Source organism: Schistocerca gregaria, chromosome 5 (genome assembly GCF_023897955.1).
Source record: "Schistocerca gregaria isolate iqSchGreg1 chromosome 5, iqSchGreg1.2, whole genome shotgun sequence".
NCBI classification, from domain to species: domain Eukaryota; kingdom Metazoa; phylum Arthropoda; class Insecta; order Orthoptera; family Acrididae; genus Schistocerca; species Schistocerca gregaria.
In genome coordinates, this window is record NC_064924.1 from 450,937,321 (window position 1) to 450,956,364 (window position 19,044).

The 19,044-nt window shown below is 41.5% G+C and overlaps 2 protein-coding genes across 2 annotated transcripts in view; both read left to right on the plus strand.

Moving 5' to 3' along the window:
• LOC126273380 (pro-resilin-like) overlaps window positions 1-19,044 on the plus strand; it is a 367,374-nt gene that overhangs the window by 232,902 nt on the left and 115,428 nt on the right. The window lies entirely within an intron of this gene.
• Window positions 424-8,634, plus strand: LOC126272109 (pro-resilin-like). Its single transcript, XM_049974704.1, has 3 exons — window positions 424-498; window positions 3,095-3,604; window positions 8,147-8,634. The coding sequence occupies exons 1-3, from the start codon at window positions 493-495 to the stop codon at window positions 8,432-8,434; spliced, it is 804 nt and encodes a 267-aa protein (XP_049830661.1). The 5' UTR covers window positions 424-492; the 3' UTR covers window positions 8,435-8,634.

Genomic DNA, 19,044 nt, shown 5'->3' on the forward strand with positions numbered 1-19,044 from the left:
AACTTTAGACCGATCCAAGCAACTCAAGTGGTCCATAAGAAGCCCGCATTGCGAAAAACGGTCGTATTACAGTTGTCTGCAACTATCTTCATGATCTGAGTCTATGGGAATAGCAATGTATGTTGTATAATTTCATCTTATCTAAAGATCAGGCATCTCTAGCGGGACAAGTCCTTGTGAACTGCACCGATGCCTTTACGATGAATGAAAGAGACAGGAGATTGCAGGCTATTAGGAGAAGCGTGCCGTGGGGAGCAAGATGACTGGCACAGTGGCCGGGAGGGTGCGGCCGTGAACGGTCTTCCGAGGCGGCACCAAGGCCTCTAACGGTGACGTAATGGCCTGCCTACCCATCAGCCCGCTACGCTAACTGGAGCGGCCGGGGAGAATCTCTCGCAGCGGCGACCCGCCCAGGAGTGCAGCTCCGGTATATATACTGGACAGCTGGTTCGGAAGACTCACTCTGCTCCTGCCGTCCACCTTCTACACAACATGAAGGTAAGGCAGCCACCGAGGGCGGCCGCGGCACAGGTGTGACTAACACGTTGCTACACTTATATCCGTGTACATGACGCCTGACAACGTAATTAACAGTCTTATCAGTAACAGTAGCGATACAAATGATACATTCTAAACTTAGTGAGTTTAGACGTCCTTGTCATGAAGTTCATTTTTCCCGCGCCCGGGTTCCCGGGTTCGATTCCCAGCGGGGTCAGGGATTTTCTCTGCCTCGTGAGAACTGGGTGTTGTGTGATGTCCTTAGGTTAGTTAGGTTTTAGTAGTTCTAAGTTCTAGAGGACTGATGACCATAGATGTTGAGTCCCGTAGTGCTCAGAGCCATTTGAACCATGAAGTTCATTTAGAAACCTAGGGCATTAATGACACATCTTTCTCTAATTGCATATGACCCAAGCTCGATGTCTGTGTGGCAACTTCTTAACCTTAAAACATGCTAAAGCTATTCGTGTACGTAATATAATGCAACCGACAACTGCCCACCAATGATTCCTTAAAGCGTCTGACTCCCATGTATCAAACATCATCAATTGTCCGATTACTAATTAGTTAACGTGTTTTATGTTACGCCAATTTTTCAGGCAATTCAATGTTTATGATGCCATATCTTCTGAATCTCGTGCGATGTTATAATTTGTTAGATACATTCAATGGTAAACCGTCGGAAAAACGTGTTGCTATCAGATTAAGCAGTAAGGAAATAATAAATTAAAACGTCATGTCTGATGCTCAAATTTTACCGTTTGAACAGCGTAGTAAGCTACATAACTTTTTCACCGTAACTGTTTTGTGATGTGTCAGCGAGAAAATGTTTCGAAAATATTTAAAATTGTACGTAAAGTTTGTTGGAAGTAACTAAGTGCTCGTATCTTCGGATACTAGATGAACACAGGGTAATTTCTGTGCTCTGAGTTACGCATCTTCTTCTTGAGTTATACACAGCTTCTAACTTTAATGTTTAAGTTCTTGTGTTAAACAACAGTGGTAACATTGGTTACCGTAAAATCACCTCAGTTGTACTCAGTCCGGCTTGGCTAGCACTTGAATGGGCGACCTTTCAGGTCTGCAGAGAACTGTCGGCAAGCGGGCTGCACTCAGCCCTTGTAAGGCCAATTGAGAAGCTATTTGAATGAGAAGCATAGGCTATGGTCACGAAAAATGACAACTGCATGTTCTTCCACATCGACAACCAGAGACACCTTAGGCTGAGGATCGATACCGTTAGGCCTTCGGAAGCTGTTCGGACATAGGTAGTAATATTTGTTAATGAGTAGATTATGACAGAAATTTCAATTTTTAAATACCGTCAAAAATTGTATTAAATACGAAAATAAAATTTTTGTTGCCCCTAGTAGATATTAAGCTGGCCATTTCCGACTGGAAGTGGCTGATCAGGTGGAAGTGTGTACGTTGTAATAATGTATTTAATATTTCATTAGTTAAAAAATTGCTCTGAATAGACTTTGGAAAACGTTTACGTATATTTTAAATCACCTATTATGCTCATTCAGTGGAATCCAATTATCTTCCATTTCTCACTGGATTGTACTGCATTCAATATTTGATGTTTATGCCATGCAGTAAGCATCTTGTTAGATGCTACATCTAATGACTACAACAAATTTCTGTGAGTATGCAGAGAGTGCATTGTAACTGATAATTTATATGTAGATTATACTCTTTTAAAATCTGTAACCGGCATTCTATGGAGATGATTGTGGGAGCTTCCTCGTTGGGAACAAATCTTTAGTTTCCATGTTTGCTGCGCCTCACTCATCTGCAATTCCTGCACGAATGTCTCCTAGGTGTAAGAGGGGTGGGCGGAGAGAGCGCAGGTTGTACATTATAGCACTAGTGGTCTTCCATTGTATTTTTTTACGAGGATTCTTACCGTGTGATGCAGGAACAGATTTTAAAATTAGGGGTGTGATCAGATGCAATGGAATCGATGATCGGTGAGTACCCACTGTGAAATGCGTCCCTTCCGAGGAGGTCCACGTTCTCATTATGTTGGAGGCTTTGGCGCGATGGAAATGAATTTAAAAAAAGTAATTTATGTAAATGCAATGTGGACAATAAGAAGTTTAGACTAGAAGAGAAGCTTTCAAAATGTGATGCTAAAGAAGCATGTTGTGGATTAGTAGAGATGATACAACCCCGAATTATGGCAAGAAGAAATTTATGACGCAGTTTGACTAAAAGTACAGCCTGGTTGATGTGACACATCCTAAAGCATCAAGGAATATTCCGTTTGGTAGTGGATAAAGGTTGTGAGGGATAAACAGAGTAGAGGGAAAATGCAGTAAGCAGAATGAAATGGTTATAGCCTGCATTAGTTGCTAGGAGATCAAGAAGTTTATTAATGTAGACTAGCGCAGAGCACTCCGTCAAGTCAGTGTTTGGAATGAAGATCACAACATAAGCACATAAGCTTATAGTAGTGGCATACGACACACCCATTTCCGCCTGTGTAGTATAGGAGGCCAGACCCAATGTTCTTAGTAGACCTATGTGTTAATGTTTCAGACTCCTTCGAGATAAGATTTTTGAACTCATTTATGTATTTCTCCTTCAACAGGTTTATGTACTCCTGAGTACGCTTGTATTGTCGGTCGTCGCTGAAGCGCCGATCGACCGGTCGTACCTGCCTCCCAGCTCTGAGTACGGACCTCCCTCGGCCTCCTCTCTCAGTTCTCAGTACGCCGCCCCAGCAGCCAACGGCCTCAGCACTCAGTACGGAGCTCCTGCGCTGACAGGCGCTGCTTTTGGCCGCTCAGGTGCTTCTAGCCAGGGTCCAGCGGCTCGTGTCTCCTCCAGCTTTGGAAGCGCCTCCTCCAGGAGGTTTGGAGCTGGTAGGAGGATCGGCGGTGGTCTCTCCACTCGCTATGGCGCCCCTTCGGCGGCTGGTCGCGCCACTGGCTTTGGAGGCCTCGGCCTGTCCACACAGTACGGCGCCCCTTCTTACTCTGGTGACGCGCTCTCCACTCAGTACGGTGCGCCCTCTGCTAACGCTGGTGGCCTCTCTCCAGTGTATGGAGTGCCTGGATTTGGCTACGGTCGCGCTGGAGCCCAGGAGGATCCACTTGCTGTAAGATTTTGGATTAACTTCCCTCACCTTTTAGATATTTGTATGATACCACGTTGCACTAAATGTGGTAAAAATATTTTTCATTCGCTTAAAATGTATGTTGTGATGCTCTCAATCTGGCCTCAAAACTGGGTTTGTGCTAGTAGCTTAATGAGTAGTACTGTCTGTTTTTCATTGGTCACTAAGAATTTTGGGCATAATTCCTCTGACTATAGTGAAATTACTTTTCTTTCAGAGTTAAAAGCCAATAATATCAAAATCGAATGAATTTCGTTTTCGTAAGATGTAAAACAAATGCACATGCTCTATAAGATACTAATGTGGTAAACGACATTCTTTACAAAGCATATCTCTCACTCTACACCATTTTATAGTGTTATTATAATACACCTGCTCTTGGTTCTAAGATGTTTATTGGCAGTGATCTACATGACTACTCTGCAATTCACATTTAAGTGCTTGGCAGAGGGTTCATCGAACCACAATCATACTATCTCTCTACTATTCCACTCCCGAACAGCGAGCGGGAAATACGAACACCTAAACCTTTCTGTTCGAGCTCTGATTTCTCGTATTTTATTTTGATGATCATTCCTACCTCTGTAGGTTGGGCTCAACAAAATATTTTCGCATTCGGAAGAGAAAGTTGGTGACTGAAATTTCGTAAAAAGGTCTCGCCGCGACGAAAAACGTCTATGCTGTAATGACTTCCATCCCGACTCGTGTATCATATTTGCCACACTCTCTCCCCTATAACGTGATAATACAAAACGAGCTGCCCTTTTTTGCACCCTTTCGATGTCCTCCGTCAATCGCACCTGGTAAGGATCCCACACCGCGCAGCAATATTCTAACAAAGGACGAACGAGTGTAGTGTAAGCTGTCTCTTTAGTGTACTTGTTGCATCTTCTAAGTGTCCTGCCAATGAAACGCAACCTTTGGCTCGCCTTCCCGACAATATTATCTATGTGGTCCTTCCAACTGAAGTTGTTCGTAATTTTAACACCCAGGTACTTAGTTGAATTGACAGCCTTGAGAATTGTACTATTTATCGAGTAATCGAATTCCAACGGATTTCTTTTGGAACTCATGTGGATCATCTCACACTTTTCGTTATTTAGCGTCAACTGCCACCTGACACACCATACAGCAATCTTTTCTAAATCGCTTTGCAACTGATACTGGTCTTCGGATGACCTTACTAGACGGTAAATTACAGCATCATCTGCGAACAATCTAAGAGAACTGCTCAGATTGTCACCCAGGTCATTTATATATATCAGGAACAGCAGAGGTCCCAGGACGCTTCCCTGGGGAACACCTGATATCACTTCAGTTTTACTCGATGATTTGCCGTCTATTACTACGAACTGCGACCTTCCTGACAGGAAATGACGAATCCAGTCGCACAACTGAGACGATACCGCATAGCTCCGCAGCTTGATTAGAAGTCGCTTGTGAGGAACGGTGTCATAAGCTTTCCGGAAATCTAGAAATACGGAATCAACTTGAGATCCCCTGTCGATAGCGGCCATTACTTCGTGCGAATAAAGAGCTAGCTGCGTTGCACAAGAGCGATGTTTTCTGAAGCCATGCTGATTACGTGTCAATAGATCGTTCCCTTCGAGGTGATTCATAATGTTTGAATACAGTATATGCTCCAAAACCCTACTGCAAACCGACGTCAATGATATAGGTCTGTAGTTAAATGGATTACTCCTACTACGCTTCTTGAACACTGGTGCGACCTGCGCAGTTTTCCAATCTGTAGGTACAGATCTATCGGTGAGCGAGCGGCTGTATATGAGTGCTAAGTAGGAAGCTATAGTATCAGCGTAATCTGAAAGGAACTTAATTGGTATACAATCTGGACCTGAAGACTTGCCCGTGTCAAGCGATTTGAGTTGCTTCGCAACCCCTAAGGTATCTACTTCTAAGAAACTCATGCTAGCAGATGTTCGTGTTTCAAATTCTGGAATATTCCATTCGTCTTCCCTGGTGAAGAAATTTCGGAAAACTGCGTTCAATAACTCCGCTTTAGCGGCACAGTCGTCGATAACAGTACCATCGGCACTGCGCGGCGAAGGTATTGACTGCGTCTTGCCGCTTGTGTACTTTACAAACGACCAGAATTTCTTCGGATTTTCTACCAAATTTCGAGACAGTGTTTAGTTGTGGAACCTATTAAAGGCATCTCGCATCGAAGTACGTGCCAAATTTCGCGCGTCTGTAAATTTTAGCCCATCTTCGGGATTTCGCGTTCTTCTGAACTTCGCATGCTTTTTCCGTTGCCTCTGTAACAGCGTTCGGACCTTTTTTGTGTACCACGGGGGATCCGTTCCATCTCTTACCAATTTATGAGGTATGAATATCTCAATTGCTGTTGCTACTATATCTTTGAATTTGAGCCACATCTCGTCTACATTCGCATAGTCAGTTCGGAAGGAGTGGAAATTGTCTTTTAGGAAGGCTTCTAGTGACACTTTATCCGCTTTTTTAAATAAAATTATTTTGCGTTTGTTTCTGATGGATTTGGAAGAAATGGTATTGAGCCTAGCTACAACGACTTTGTGATCACTAATCCCTGTACAGTCATGATGCTCTCTATCAGCTCTGGATTGTTTGTGGCTAAGAGGTCAAGTGTGTTTTCGCAACCATTTACAATTCGCGTGGGTTCGTGGACTAACTGCTCGAAATAATTTTCGGAGAAAACATTTAGGACAATCTCGGAAGACGTTTTCTGCCTACCACCGGTTTTGAACAAGTATTTTTGTCAACATACCGAGGGTAGGTTGAAGTCCCCACCAACTATAACCGTATGAGTGGGGTATTTATTTGTTACGAGACTCAAACTTTCTCTGAACTGTTCCGCAACTGTATCATCGGAGTCTGGGGGTCGGTAGAAAGAGCCAATTATTAACTTAATTCGGCTGTTAAGTATAACCTCCACCCATACCAATTCGCACGGAGTATCTACTTCGACTTAACTACAAGATAAACCACTACTGACAGACACAAACACTCCACCACCAATTCTGCCTAATCTATCTTTCCTGAACACCGTCTGAGACTTCGTAAAAATTTCTGCAGAACTTATTTCAGGCTTTAGCCAGCTTTCTGTGCCTTAACGATATCAGCTTCTGTGCTTTCTATTAGCGCTTGAAGCTCAGGGACTTTTCCAGCGCAACTACAACAATTTAAAACTATAATTCCGACTGTTCCTTGATCCAAGCACGTCCTGTAATTGCCAAGCACCCTTTGACATTGCAGCCCATCCCGCACTTTCCCGATGCCTTCTAACCTAGAAAACCGCCCGGTCCACGCCACACAGCCTCCGCTACCCGTGTAGCCGCCAGCTGAGTGTAGTGAACTCCTGACCTATTCAGCGGAACCCGAAACCCCACCACCCTATGGCGCAAGTCTAGGAATCTGCAGCCAATACGGACGCAAAACCGTCTGAGCCTCTGATTCAGACCCTCCACCCGGCTCTGCACCAAAGGCCCGCAGTCGGTTCTGTCAACGATGCTGCAGATGGTGAGCTCTGCCTTCATCTCGTAAGCAAGACCGGCAGCCTTCACCACATCAGATAGCTGCTGGAATCCAGAGAGAATTTCCTCAGATCCAAAGCGACACACGTCATTAGTGACGACATGTGCCACCACCTGCAGCTGGCTGCACCCTGTGCTCTTCGTGGCATCCGGAAGGACCCTTTCCACATCAGGAATGACTCCTCCCGGAATGCACACGGAGTGCACACTGGATTTCTTCCCCTCCTTAGCTGTTTTGGCCATCCCTCTCTCTGAGGGTATAGTGCTTTGAACCAATGCATAAGAAGTGTGTCAGATATACCATTTCTTTTTAAGGCCTTTGAGCGTAATTGTGTTGCACAAAGTCAGTTACCTGTGAAAGCTGTTATTTCTAATCAATAGCATGTGTTGAGATAGACTCAGTGCTCACTGTTTTGAATCCTTAGATACGTAGGAGTACTGTGCACATCACATACCTGTTAGGAAATCTGAATAAAGAACTCTTAACGTTCGTTACATGCGCTTAATAAAGAGTACCATAAAATTAATTTTACACATTATTTTTATATTTTTTAACAATTAACTGAAGAGCGATGCATGTAAATAATACAAATAGGGGTAAACGAGAATTTTCACAACAAGGAAATAGGTTATGGTGACTCATAATTATAATAGTACAGGATTATGTGATAACACTGGAGTATGATTCCAGGTATAGAAATGACTGATCAGTTAGCCCAAATCGAATCGGGACTGAATGGCATGATATTATTCAGATCTGATTCGAATTGATCCAACTGAGCACCGTGTTTCCACAAGTTTTGATTAACCTTAATTTGTTGTACATAGCTTATGATTCACTTTAAAATAGGCAATTATTGTTTCAAGACTGACTGCACATAGAAAATGCTGTTTTAGCATATTTTCTTTGACAGTTTCAAATATTTATGCATAATTTCAGTTTCATAAAAATGTTCCAATCAACAGTTAGGGTATGTATACGTGTCTGTTCCAGGAGCCGGCCAACTACGAGTTCAGCTACTCGGTGCAGGACGGCCAGACGCTGAGCGACTTTGGACAGGAGGAGTCCAGGCAGGGGGAGAGCGCCCAGGGCCAGTACCGCGTGCTGCTGCCCGACGGCCGCAAGCAGATCGTCTCCTACCAGGCGGACGAGGGCGGCTACAGGCCCACCGTGGAGTACCAGGACACCGGACTCACCGCCTACTCCGACGGCGGATACGGCTACGGCAGGGGGCGCGCTGGAGCTGGAGGTAGAGCTGGAAATGGAGGATATCACTACTGAGGATACTTTTACACTGTACAACCGTGACGATTCTAATGTTCAATGAACAGGTACATCTATTGTATATGCTACAGTATGTATCTCTGTGAGTAATGCCTAATACATTTTTATATACCTGAAGAAATACCTGTGTGAGAGTGTTGTAAATACATTTATATTTTTTGTACATAGTGGTTTGAATAAACAGATAATCAGTTATATATCTTACATTGTATATCTCTTATTTCCTTCGGTGTTTTCCAAATGTACCCTACATCATGTATGCTGACAAAAGAAACTATTATTTTCATGTAATTCCACTTTTAGTCATATAGCTTGGCAAAGGCATATTGGTGTTAACGAATTTACAGATTTTATACGTAGGGCATAACAGAGAAACATTGATAGCGATCGTATATTGTGTAGGTCGTAACGTGTTCACTTTTTAAGAACACATCTTGGTCCAGAACTGAATAGTATCGGCGATCTGGGAATCAACACTTGAGAACATTGGCATCAGTGTTTCATCAGATTGTTTTTGTCTCCTGATCAGTGATGCACACCACTAGCCATTACTGCAAAATGATCGCATTACTATGACTGTCGAAACCTTAATACAGTGAGCAGGTCTTTTAACTGATAATTTTTCAAGACTGAATACATGTCCAGAAATTCGTGACTTCGGCGCTGTTTACATCCAAAAGGAGCTCACAAAACTTCATTGGACTGTTGTTCCTCATCCACACTACAACACCTTTCCACTTTCGTCTATTTGGTCCAATGAAGGATAAACTCAGTGGGTAGCCTTGCGTGGTTTATGGGGATGTTACTGCTGCAGCAAAACGTTGGCTCTGGTGTCGTCCACTACAGTTGTACCATGCTTCGTACAGGTCCTCCCAGTAAGATAGCGTAAGGCCGCCGCATTGACCGGAGATGATGTTCCAAAATAGGGTTTTATAGCCAAAATAGTGGCGAATAATATGGCGTATTGTAAAGTGGCATGAAACCAATCAGGTTCTGCATTACGTGTTGAACGCCCTTCGTATTATTGGGACAATGTCGTATTGTCCCAGACACAAGTCTAAATCATTATTGTGGTATGTGTGTATGTAAGTGAGTGTGTTTCATTGTGTGTGTGTGTGTGTGTGTGTGTGTGTGTGTGTGTGTGAGAGAGTGAGAGGGGGGGAGGGAGAAACAGAGATCGCAGCGAAGATTATTGATATATTACTGATCGAGAAACACGTATTCACTACAAAAGTATGTCTGTTCTGATTGGTACATAAATATTGACTTGAATTATATTAGATAATTTTAGAGGACGTTTTGCAGCATGGGAAATAATGTATGTGAGACTAAGTAGTTAATAAATCACATCTATGAAATAAGAATGTCCAGCATGATCCAACAAATGAACAAAGTAAGTAACAGCTACAAGAAACATAAATCATTAGTAAAATGACATGAAGGTAAGACTACGTATTTTATTAGCTCGTAATCAAATGCATTTAGGCCACGTGGTGAATGCTACACCGAAACTATACACTAATATTTGTAGAAGTATATGCGATATGTGCATAACAAAGGAATGAGAATCTTAAAAAACTACATGATAGCTTGTTGTTGTTGTGGTCTTCAGTCCTGAGACTGGTTTGATGCAGCTCTCCATGCTACTCTATCCTGTGCAAGCTTCTTCATCTCCCAGTATCTACTGCAACCTACATCCTTCTGAATCTGCTTAGTGTATTCATCACTTGGCCTCCCTCTACGATTTTTACCCTCCACACTGCCCTCCAATGCAAAATTACTGATCCCTTGATGCCTCAGAACATGTCCTACCAACCGATCTCTTCTTCTGGTCAAGTTGTGCCACAAACTTCTCTTCTCCCCAATCCTATTCAATACTTCCTCATTAGTTATGTGATCCACCCATCTAATCTTGAGCATTGTTCTGTAGCACCACATTTCGAAAGCTTCTATTCTCTTCTTGTCCAAGCTATTTATCGTCCATGTTTCAGTTCCATACATGGCTACACTCCATACAAATACTTTCAGAAACGACTTCCTGACACTTAAAGCTATACTCGATGTTAACAAATTCCTCTTCTTCAGAAACGCTTTCCTTGCCATTGTCAGTCTACATTTTTTATCCTTTCTACTTCAATCTTCATCAGTTACTGTCCTCCCCAAATAGCAAAACTCCTTTACTACTTTAAGTGTCTCATTTCCTAATCTTTTTCCCTCAGCATCACTCGACTTAATGTCGACTACATTCCATTATCCTCGTTTTGCTTTTGTTGATGTTCATCTTATACCCTCCTTTCAAGACACTGTCCATTCCGTTCAACTGCTCTTCCAAGTCCTTTGCTGTCTCTGACAGAATTACGATGTCATCGGCAAACCTCAAAGATTTTATTTCTTCTCCATAGATTTTAATACCTTCTCCGAATTTTTCTTTTGTTTCCTACACTGCTTGCTCAATATACAGATGGAATAACATCGTGGAGAGACTACAACCCTGTCTCACTCCCTTCCAAACCACTGCTTCCCTTTTATGTCCATCGACTCTTATAACTGCCATCTGGCTTTTGTACAAATTGTAAATAGCCTTTCGCTCTCTGTATTTTACCCCTGCCACCTTTAGAATTTGAAAGAGAGTATTCCAGTCAACGTTGTCAAAGGTTCCAATGGAATGTTATACTCCTGGGGCCTTGATTCGACTCAGGTCTTTCAGTGCTCTGTCAAACTCTTCACGCATTATCGTATCTCCCATTACATCTTCACCTACATCCTCTTCCATTTCCATAATATTGTCCTCAAGTACTTCTCCCTTGTATAGACCCTCTATATACTCCTTCCACCTTTCTGCTTTCCCTTCTTTGCTTAGAACTGGGTTCCATGTGTGCTCTTGATGTTCAGACAAGTGGTTCTCTTATCTCCAAAGGTCTCTTTAATTTTCCTGTAGGCAGTATCTATCTTACCCCTAGTGAGATAAGCCTCTACATCCTTGCATTTGTTCTCTAGCCATCCCTGCTTAGCCATTTTGCACTTCCTGTGGATCTCATTTTTGAGACGTTTGTATTCCTTTTTGCCTGCTTCATTTACTGCATTTTTATATTTTCTCCTTTCATCAATTAAATTCAATATTTCTTCTGTTACCCAAGGATTTCTACTAGCCCTCGTCTTTTTACCTACTTGATCCTCTGCTGCCTTCACTACTTCATCCCTCAAAGCTACCCATTCTTCTTCTACTGTATTTCTGTCCCCCCGTTCCTGTCAATTATTCCCTTATGCTCTCCCTGAAACTCTGTACAACCTCTGGCTCTTTCAGTTTATCCAGGTCCCATCTCCTAAAATTCCCACCTTTTTGCAGTTTCTTCAGTTTTAATCTACAGGTCATAACCAAGAGATTGTGGTCAGAGTCCACATCTGCCCCTGGAATTGTCTTACAATTTAAAACCTGGTTCCTAAATCTCTGTCTTACCATTATATAATCTATCTGAAACCTGTCAGTATCTCCAGGGTTCTTCCATGTATACTGCCTTCTTTTATGGTTCTGGAACCAAGTGTTAGCTATGATTATGTTGTGCTCTGTGGAAAATTCTATCAGGCAGCTTCCTCTTTCATTTCTTATCCCCAATCCATATTCACTTACTATGTTTCCTTCTCTCCCATTTCCTACACTCGAATTCCAGTCTCCCATCACTATTAAATTTTCGTCTCCCTTCACTATCTGAATAATTTCTTTTATTTCATCATACATTTCTTCAATTTGTTCGTCATCTGCAGAGCTAGTTGGCATATAAACTTGTACTACTGTAGTAGGTGTGGGCTTCGTATCTGTCTCGGCCACAATAATGCGCTCACTATGCTGTTTGTAGTACCTTACCCGCATTCCTATTTTTCTATTCATTATTAAACCTACTCCTGCAATACCCCTATTTGATTTCGTGTTTATAACCCTGTAGTCACCTGACCAGAAGTCTTGTTCCTCCTGCCACCGAACTTCACTGATTCCCACGATATCCATTTCCCTTTTTAAATTTTCTAACCTACCTGCCCGATTAAGTGATCTAACATTCCACGCTCCGATCCGTAGAACGCTAGTTTTCTTTCTCCTGATAACGAGTAGTCCCCGCCCGGAGGTCCGAATGGGGGACTATTTTATCTCCGTAATATTTTACCCAAGAGGACGCCATCATCATTTAATCATACAGTAAAGCTGCATGCCCTCGGAAAAATTACGGCTGTAGTTTCCCCTTGCTTTCAGCCGTTCGCAGTACCAGCACAGCAAGGCCGTTTTGGTTATTGTTACAAGGCCAGATCAGTCAATCATCCAGACTGTTGCCCCTGCAACTACTGAAAAGGCTGCTACCCCTCTTCAGGAACCACACGTTTGTCTGGCCTCTCAACAGATACAACTCCGTTGTGGTTGCACCTACGGTACGGCTATCTGTATCGCTGAGGCACGCAAGCCTCCCCACCAACGAGAAGGTCCATGGTTCATGGGGGGTGGGGGGGGGGGAGGGACATGATAGCTATAGGAGCAAAAATGTAATTAACATACACATCCTGACCATAAATAAATAATTAAGACCACTAACGGTAAATGAAAGGCAGAAAAATATTTTAACATATATTAAGTTAAAAAAAAAAAATCCTCCCCATGAACCATGGACCTTGCCGTTGGTGGGGAGGCTTGCGTGCCTCAGCGATACAGATGGCCGTACCGTAGGTGCAACCACAACGGAGGGGTATCTGTTGAGAGGCCAGACAAACGTGTGGTTCCTGAAAAGGGGCAGCAGCCTTTTCAGTAGTTGCAGGGGCAACAGTCTGGATGATTGACTGATCTGGCCTTGCAACATTAACCAAAACGGCCTTGCTGTGCTGGTACTGCGAACGGCTGAAAGCAAGGGGAAACTACAGCCGTAATTCTTCCCGAGGACATGCAGCTTTACTGTATGATTAAATGATGATGGCATCCTCTTGGGTAAAATACTCCGGAGGTAAAATAGTCCCCCATTCGGATCTCCGGGTGGGGACTACTCAGGAGGATGTCGTTATCAGGAGAAAGAAAACTGGCGTTCTACGGATCGGAGCGTGGAATGTCAGATCCCTTAATCGGGCAGGTAGGTTAGAAAATTTAAAAAGGGAAATGGATAGGTTAAAGTTAGATATAGTGGGAATTAGTGAAGTTCGGTGGCAGGAGGAACAAGACTTCTGGTCAGGTGACTACAGGGTTATAAACACAAAATCAAATAGGGGTAATGCAGGAGTAGGTTTAATAATGAATAGGAAAATAGGAATGCGGGTAAGCTACTACAAACAGCATAGTGAACGCATTATTGTGGCCAAGATAGATACGAAGCCCACACCTACTACAGTAGTACAAGTTTATATGCCAACTAGCTCTGCAGATGATGAAGAAATTGAAGAAAAGTACGATGAAATAAAAGAAATTGTTCAGATAGTGAAGGGAGACGAAAATTTAATAGTAATGGGTGACTGGAATTCGAGTGTAGGAAAAGGGAGAGAAGGAAACATAGTAGGTGAATATGGATTGGGGCTAAGAAATGAAAGAGGAAGCCGCCTAGTAGAATTTTGCACAGAGCACAGCTTAATCATAGCTAACACTTGGTTTAAAAATCATGAAAGAAGGTTGTATACGTGGAAGAACCCTGGAGATACTAAAAGGTATCAGATAGATTATATAATGGTAAGACAGAGATTTAGGAACCAGGTTTTAAGTTGTAAGACATTTCCAGGGGCAGATGTGGACTCTGACCACAATCTATTGGTTATGACCTGTAGATTAAAACTGAAGAAACTGCAAAAATGTGGGAAATTAAGGAGATGGGACCTGGATAAACTGAAAGAACCAGAGGTTGTACAGAGTTTCAGGGAGAGCATAGGGGAACAATTGACAGGAATAGGGGAAAGAAATACAGTAGAAGAAGAATGGGTAGCTCTGAGGGATGTAGTAGTGAAGGCAGCAGAGGATAAAGTAGGTACAAAGACGAGGGCTGCTAGAAATCCTTGGGTAACAGAAGAAATATTGAATTTAATTGATGAAAGGAGAAAATATAAAAATGCAGTAAATGAAGCAGGCAAAAAGGAATACAAACGTCTCAAAAATGAGATCGACAGGAAGTGCAAAATGGCTAAGCAGGGATGGCTAGAGGACAAATGTAAGGATGTAGAAGCTTATCTCACTAGGGGTAAGATAGATACTGCCTACAGGAAAATCAAAGAGACCTTTGGAGAGAAGAGAACCAAGTGTATGAATATCAAGAGCTCAGATGGCAGCCCAGTTCTAAGCAAAGAAGGGAAGGCAGAAAGGTGGAAGGAGTATATAGAAGGTTTATACAAGGGTGATGTACTTGAGGACAATATTATGGAAATGGAAGAGGATGTAGATGAAGACGAAATGGGAGATACGATACTGCGTGAAGAGTTTGACAGAGCACTGAAAGACCTGAGTCGAAACAAGGCCCCCGGAGTAGACAACATTCCATTAGAACTACTGTCGGCCTTGGGAGAGCCAGTCCTGACTACACTCTTCCATCTGGTGAGCAAGATGTATGAGACAGGCGAAATACCCTCAGACTTCAAGAAGAATATAATAATTCCAATCCCAAAGAAAGCAGGTGCTGACAGATGCGAAAATTACCGAACTATCAGTTTAATAAGCCACGGCTGCAAAATACTAACGCGAATTCTTTACAGACGAATGGAAAAACTGGTAGATGCAGACCTTGGGGAGGATCAGTTTGGATTCCGTCGAAATGTTGGAACACGTGAGGCAATACTGACCTTACGACTTATCTTAGAAGAAAGATTAAGAAAAGGCAAACCTACGTTTCTAGCATTTGTAGACTTAGAGAAAGCTTTTGACAATGTTGACTGGAATACTCTTTTTCAAATTCTAAAGGTGGCAGGGGTAAAATACAGGGAGCGAAAGGCTATTTATAATTTGTACAGAAACCAGATGGCAGTCATAAGAGTCGAGGGGCATGAAAGGGAAGCAGTGGTTGGGAAAGGAGTGAGACAGGGTTGTAGCCTCTCCCCGATGTTATTCAATCTGTATATTGAGCAAGCAGTAAAGGAAACAAAAGAAAAATTTGGAGTAGGTATTAAAATTCATGGAGACGAAGTAAAAACTTTGAGGTTCGCCGATGACATTGTAATTCTGTCAGAGACGGCAAAGGACTTGGAAGAGCAGTTGAACGGAATGGACAGTGTCTTGAAAGGAGGATATAAGATGAACATTAACAAAAGCAAAACGAGGATAATGGAATTTAGTCCAATTAAATCGGGTGATGCTGAGGGAATTAGACTAGGAAATGAGACACTTAAAGTAGTAAAGGAGTTTTGCTATTTAGGAAGTAAAATAACTGATGATGGTCGAAGTAGAGAGGATAAAAAATGTAGACTGGCAATGGCAAGGAAAGCGTTTCTGAAGAAGAGAAATTTGTTAACATCGAATATAGATTTATGTATCAGGAAGTCGTTTCTGAAAGTATTTGTTTGGAGTGTAGCCATGTATGGAAGTGAAACATGGACGATAACTAGTTTGGACAAGAAGAGAATAGAAGCTTTCGAAATGTGGTGCTACAGAAGAATACTGAAGATAAGGTGGATAGATCACGTAACTAATGAGGAGGTATTGAATAGGATTGGGGAGAAGAGAAGTTTGTGGCACAACTTGACTAGAAGAAGGGATCGGTTGGTAGGACATGTTTTGAGGCATCAAGGGATCACAAATTTAGCATTGGAGGGCAGCGTGGAGGGTAAAAAATCGTAGAGGGAGACCGAGAGATGAGTACACTAAGCAGATTCAGAAGGATGTAGGTTGCAGTAGGTACTGGGAGATGAAGCAGCTTGCACAGGATAGAGTAGCATGGAGAGCTGCATCAAACCAGTCTCAGGACTGAAGACAACAACAACAACAAGTTAAAAAAGTGTCTGGTTATTGAATTTCGTCAAGTATGTTTATCGAGTAAGAGGATCAACAACATCTGTCACTGGTAAAATAACGAACAGTTATATGTTCCATATTGAAAAGTATACACAGTGTAAATTAATAAATTTTTTCTAAGAAAATATGGTATTGAACCACAGATGGTCAAATGGTAGCGTAGCTATTCAACAGCGATCGTTCAATCAAGGTGTTATAGGTAATGTTAGGAGTAACTTCAGAGCGAGTGATGTATGGGGGACTTTCAAGTGTAAAGACGTGATGTATCTGATGTGTGCTGGACATATACTTACTCGATATAGATAGTAATGATTTTTTTAATTTGTAATATACAATAATGTTTGCGAACTGTAAAAGAAAGTGTCAACTGATGTTGGAAATAATTAAGGTGAATAAAGTTGTTTTATTATTAATGAAATGTGAGTGTTCATAAGAGATGATTCAGACAATGTATAGCACTCAGACACAATGGTTTTGTAGTGCTAATTGTTAATGTGTAATCAGTTAACTATGAGCATTATTAATTTTCAGAGAGTCAGAATACAAGATGAAGAGTTAGTACCGTAGTGTTACTTAACCCAAATTAATACTAGTTCCGAGATCCATGTCATTTTTTATTAATTATTTTTCTCAAGAAGATATTGTCTGAGTCATATTCGATTTAACTTAAATGTATGCTAAACAACAGTCTCACACAACAGCTATTTGCCACTGTACAATTTAAAGTGCTAACAGAGAGCAGTGCGAAAGGCGTTGCCTTTGCTCAGATAAAGGTAAGAATTTTTATTGTTTCAGCGAAAGCATTCGTTAAACACAGGGACAGTTATTTTGAAATTGATAAAATTTTGCTTTATTTCCAGGTCCAGTTTCAAACCAATAGTGTTGCACCAAATTCAGTTGTTGAGTTACGTAAATTCATGCGGTTTTGGTTTAGTTTAAAGTTATTGACAGTTTACATTCTCGCACCTAAGTTAAAATTCCATTCTCGCAGTCAGAGAAGTTCAGTATAGAGCAAAGTGCATAAGCGACGAGATAAAATAGACGTTCACTTGCCATTCCCCTTCTAACGGTTGTGTTCAGACTACTGTCAGTTAAGTAATTACAATCATTTTTCAAAGTTACACGATTCATTTGGCAACAACATTCTGCTGATGGAATTTTTTTTGGAATCTCTTGAAATAATATAGCCAGGTATACGCTCTGCTCTTTGTTAATTAGTAAGTGCAGTTAGCAATTTTGGATGCGCACTTACTATTCTGTTGTAATTTAATTTAATTTAATTTGTATGTGCTTTGATAGCTTTTAATAAAGTGATGTCAGAAGAAAAGAGAGATTACTCTAATGAAACTATGAGGAGTGTAATGAAATTTCATTTAGCCCGACGTGGATCAGCAATCAGCAAACTAGCTCAGTACTCAGGGTGGTTACGGAATTATAAAGAATTAATTGTCTCTCTTTTGAATCATCACAGATATTCCTCAACATATATGAAAAGTATAGTTAAAACTCATGTACTTATAGCACCAGATAATATTTCGTAGGTCCGTTTAATGTGAAGTAAGAAAAACTTTGGATCGTGGTTTCGTCTCGAATACCAATTTAAGATAACAAGCATAAACTTTTGGTGATGAAATCTTATACTAGAACTAGAATCTTGTGACCAGGCCTTTCTGCGTGGGATTTTATCTCGAAACCTTGAGAAAATCTGAAAGCGATATATATTAAATTATTCGTTGCGGCCACATAGCTCAGCTCGTGGAATCTGAAAGAAAGTTCACTGTCCTAGCCGGCGCCACATTTCGAAGATGAGCTGAAAGAAAATTACTAATTATTTTCTAATATGGTGCTTAACAATGGTCAATGTTCTGTTAAGGCCACGTCTGCTCAAAACTAGCAAGGTTTAGGTTTACAAATCATTGTGTACCGTACACAAATTTAACGTCATGAACAACAATATTTTAGTTTCGTTTACAACTTACATACACTGTTACAGCGAGATTAACCTCAGACACTCATTCTTTCCTCTTCCGGTCAAAGAACAGGAGAACACAAAAAAAGTTCAGTCACAGAATCTCGAATTACATGGAATATAGGGCAACACAATGCATTTTCTAATCTTTGGCATAATCGCCACTTATTCATACAATAATTATTACTACATGGAATTTAAAAATTTCAAATTCATCACAACTCCAAGAGATAGAGTACAATTGCTCCCTGGGGTGGCTGGGAAAAAAATTATTTATGCATAACAGTCAGACCACATTACTGTTCGATTATAGTTTTAAATTTCACAATATTGTACGTGTTTGTTTCTCAGATGACTTTTCCAAATATAGGTTGCACACAGTAGCAATTAACATATCTGCTTTGCCATTTTGTAAGAGAAGGTAGCTACAATAATTCCCTCCCCTTGTGGTAAATGTTTCATTCTGGAAAGGTATTAACAAATCTCACCCGAAACTGAATTGAGTTAACCCCCCTATTTAGGTTAGCGGTCATGGGAAAACGGGGAATTAAAACCAGGCTAGGGTCTTCGGATTGTATGGCGACATTCATCCACTGTCTCCGAAAATCCCAATTGATATTTTGCTTCTATTCAAGGACATGTTGATCGAATGTTCCCCCAGTGAAACACACCCAGGAATACAACATG